The 3,281-nt window shown below is 42.1% G+C and overlaps 1 protein-coding gene across 1 annotated transcript in view; it reads left to right on the top strand.

The window, feature by feature from the left end:
• Positions 1 to 288: 288 nt before the first annotated feature.
• LOC108248694 (cholecystokinin receptor) overlaps positions 289 to 3,281 on the top strand; it is a gene marked incomplete at its 3' end in the record, with an annotated part of 55,902 nt that continues 52,909 nt past the window's right edge. The window contains 1 exon segment of the mRNA XM_017437635.3: positions 289 to 1,202. Coding sequence (XP_017293124.2) covers positions 1,070 to 1,202 — 133 coding nt within the window.

Genomic DNA, 3,281 nt, shown 5'->3' with positions numbered 1-3,281 from the left:
CCCCCTAACCTGGAAATCAACAGTGATCACCCTGGACCCACGAGGTGTCCAGCTCTGCAGTTTAAATTTCCTCCCGTTACAGGGGTGCCCAGTCACAGCACAAGGTCAACTGCGACGTTCGCCTTTGACCCCGTCGCCTTGAAATCAACAGTGATCACCCTTGATCCTGGAGGTGTCCAGCCGTGGAGTTTCACATTAAAGCTGATCTGTAACCTTCACTTTTCACCGGCTCATCAATTGAAATTTAATCACGTGTTCCTCGTAGCGCATTTGTCGCTTCCTGAAAGATTTCGCGGAAATCCGTTCGTGACTTCTTGAGCAATCGTGCGAACAGACAGACAGACAGACACTGCCGAACAACACAACCTCCTTGGTAATCAGGTTTTGCTGTCGCGAAGCCAACACCCGTTAATTTAGGTTTAATGGCTTGTCGGGTTTCGAAACGGGATATAAATAGCGCTCGGGACGATTTTCCCACAAAAAAGAACTCGAAGGAGCGCACCTCTCCCCTCCATCCCGCCTGTTCCTCTGAGAAATGTTTTTTTTTTTCCTGCCTCCGGTCCTGTGCTTTTCTGCACGCTGTAAATACGAAGCCTGTTTAACAGCTTTGGACCGAGCGGCGCGGTGACAGTCGTGAGTTGAGTGAGTGAGTGAGGAGAGAGGAGGGGAGGGGAGGGAGAGAAAATCTGACAGGGAGACAGAGAGAGCGAGAGAGAGAGAAAGAGGAGGGGAGCTCCACGGTTGCTCTTAGCAGCGCAGCCTCATTCCTCCAAAGTCAGGCTTCAGGAGCTCGTCTTCCCGCTCCCACCCCCAAACACACGTCCGCAACCGGCCAGCACGCTCGTCCGCCTCCCGTTTAGCTCGCGGAATTGCCAAACTCCACTTCTGGGTTTCCCCCTGCCAAGTTCCTTCCCTTCCTTCCCCCAGCTACGCCTTCCTTTGCCTCCGGGCTGTTATGAAGAAAAAGGTGGCAAGTTGAGTCCTGCGGTCGAAATCCAGAAAGCGCCGCGCGCAGGTGAGATAATTGGCCCCCCACTCATTTGGAGGTGGGGGGGGGGGCTTGAAGAGGATGGACCTGCAGGTGGGAAACGGGAGCGCCGTGGGGCCGTCGGAGCGCGGGGACCTCAGCCTGGAAGTTATCGACTGCAACGTGAGCTGCATCAACAGCTCGGTGCCCCCCAGACCGGCAGCCAGAGCCAGCGGTAAGCCCTTCTTCTTCTTCTCCTCCTCCTCCTCAGTATCAACATGTGTTCTCAGCAGCTTCAGGTGGCACCATCACGGCAACACCGGCCCCGAAGCAAATCGGTTCTGAATAAATACTTGTCCTCCCCTTTCGTTGCTGTTGTCTTGTATTTTGGATTACGGCATTTCGTCTGTACTTTAATCTGCTGCTTCATTGTTGACGATGCAGTTTTTTGTGTTTGTCTTTTCATGAAATAAATCAACTCCTTGGAATGTTTACAATAAAATAAAAGCTTCCCATTAGGAACGACCACATTTCCCCGATTACCTCCTTAGATATGCAATCAGTGGACGAAATTTCACCGTGGTTGATGAATGGTAAAGAAGGACCAGTTAATCAGCCGATATTGGCCACTTTTAAAAATCATATATTGCATGTGCATACTTAAACAGTTATAAAGTGGCAAAAACATCTTACTGTAGCCCATATTTGTTATTTTTAAGCATATAAGTTCTTCTAAGGGTTAAATACATGTATTAGCCAAAAATTAAAAAATAGGTGTCGTAATCGGCGACCCTAATTTCTAAAGATCGGCATCGGCCATGGACAGTCGCTTATCAGTCAACCTCTAATAAACCAGTTTAAATCAATTAGAAGTTAATAATTTATATTTAATTTAAGCAAATTGTTTTTATATTTTGTTAAATGGCCAAAAAAAAAAAAGAATCGGTGTTGTATATCGGTCACCTGCTGCCCTGATTTCTAAAGATCGGCATCGGCCATTGACAATCACTCAACAGTCAAACTCTTATAAATGGGTTTAAATAAGCAGCATTTATTATGTTGTTAAATGGCCAATAACAAAATAAAAAATTGGTGTTGTATATCTGCATTGGCAGCCATTACTGGTGTAAAGCCAATGGCCGATTGACTGCTTACCAGTCAATTTTTACTAAATCGGTTTAAATATATTAGAAGTTCCTAATTTATATTCAAACTAAGCAACTGGTTTTATATTTTGTTAAATGGCCAAAAGAAAAAAAAAAAAAATTGGTGTCGTATATCAGCCATCAGCCACCTTTATCGGTACCGGCCATAGAAAAATGCTTACCAGTCAGTTTTTAATAAGTCGGTTTAAATATACTAGAAGTTACTAATTTATATTCAAACTAAGCAACTGGTTTTATATTTTGTTAAATGGCCAAGATGGGGGAAAAAAAATTGATGTTGTATTGACCATCGGCTGCCATGATTTCTATAGACTGGCATCGGCCATAGAAAAATGCACACCAGTTAACCTCTAATAAATTGGTTTAAATTTATTTGAGGTTATTAATATATATTTAAACCAAGCAATTGTTTATATATTTTGTTAAATAGCCAAAAAAAAAAAAAATTGGTGTCGTATATCGGGAATCAGCCGCCTTTATCGGTACCAGCCATAGAAAAATGCATACCAGTCAGTTTTTAATAAGTCAGTTTAAATTCGTTAGAGATTAATCATTTATTTTTAAATTTAACAATTCTTTTTAGATCTTGGTAAATGGCTCAAAATGGAAAAAAAAAAAAGAAAATTGGTATTGTATATCGGTCACCTGCTGCCCTGATTTCTAAAGATCGGCATCGGCCATTGACAATCGCTTAACAGTCAAACTCTTATAAATGGGTTTAAATAAGCAGCATTTATTATGTTGTTAAATGGCCAATAACAAAATAAAAAATCGGTGTTGTATATCGGCCATTGTCAGCCTTTACTGGTATCGGCCATAGAAAAATGCTTACCAGTGAGTTTTTAATAATGCGGTTTAAATTCATTAGAGATTAATCGTTTATATTTAAATTTAACAATTACTTTTAGATCTTGGTTAATGGCTCAAAATGAAAAAAAAAAAAAAAAAAATTGGTGTCGTATATCGGCCATGGAAAAATGCTCACCAGTCAACCTCTAATAAACTGGAACACACACAGACACACAAACCCTTTTAATCACTGTGGCGAGCTCCGTCTTTGCTGAAAATCATAAGTTTTATTTTAATCAACACCCCCCCTCCCCCCAACCACCCACCACCACCACCACCACCATGCAGTAAATCACCAA

This window comes from Kryptolebias marmoratus, linkage group LG23 (assembly GCF_001649575.2).
Source record: "Kryptolebias marmoratus isolate JLee-2015 linkage group LG23, ASM164957v2, whole genome shotgun sequence".
Classification (NCBI taxonomy): Eukaryota; Metazoa; Chordata; class Actinopteri; order Cyprinodontiformes; family Rivulidae; genus Kryptolebias; species Kryptolebias marmoratus.
Note: the sequence above shows the minus strand (reverse complement) of the source record. Positions and strands in the feature narration are given on the sequence as shown.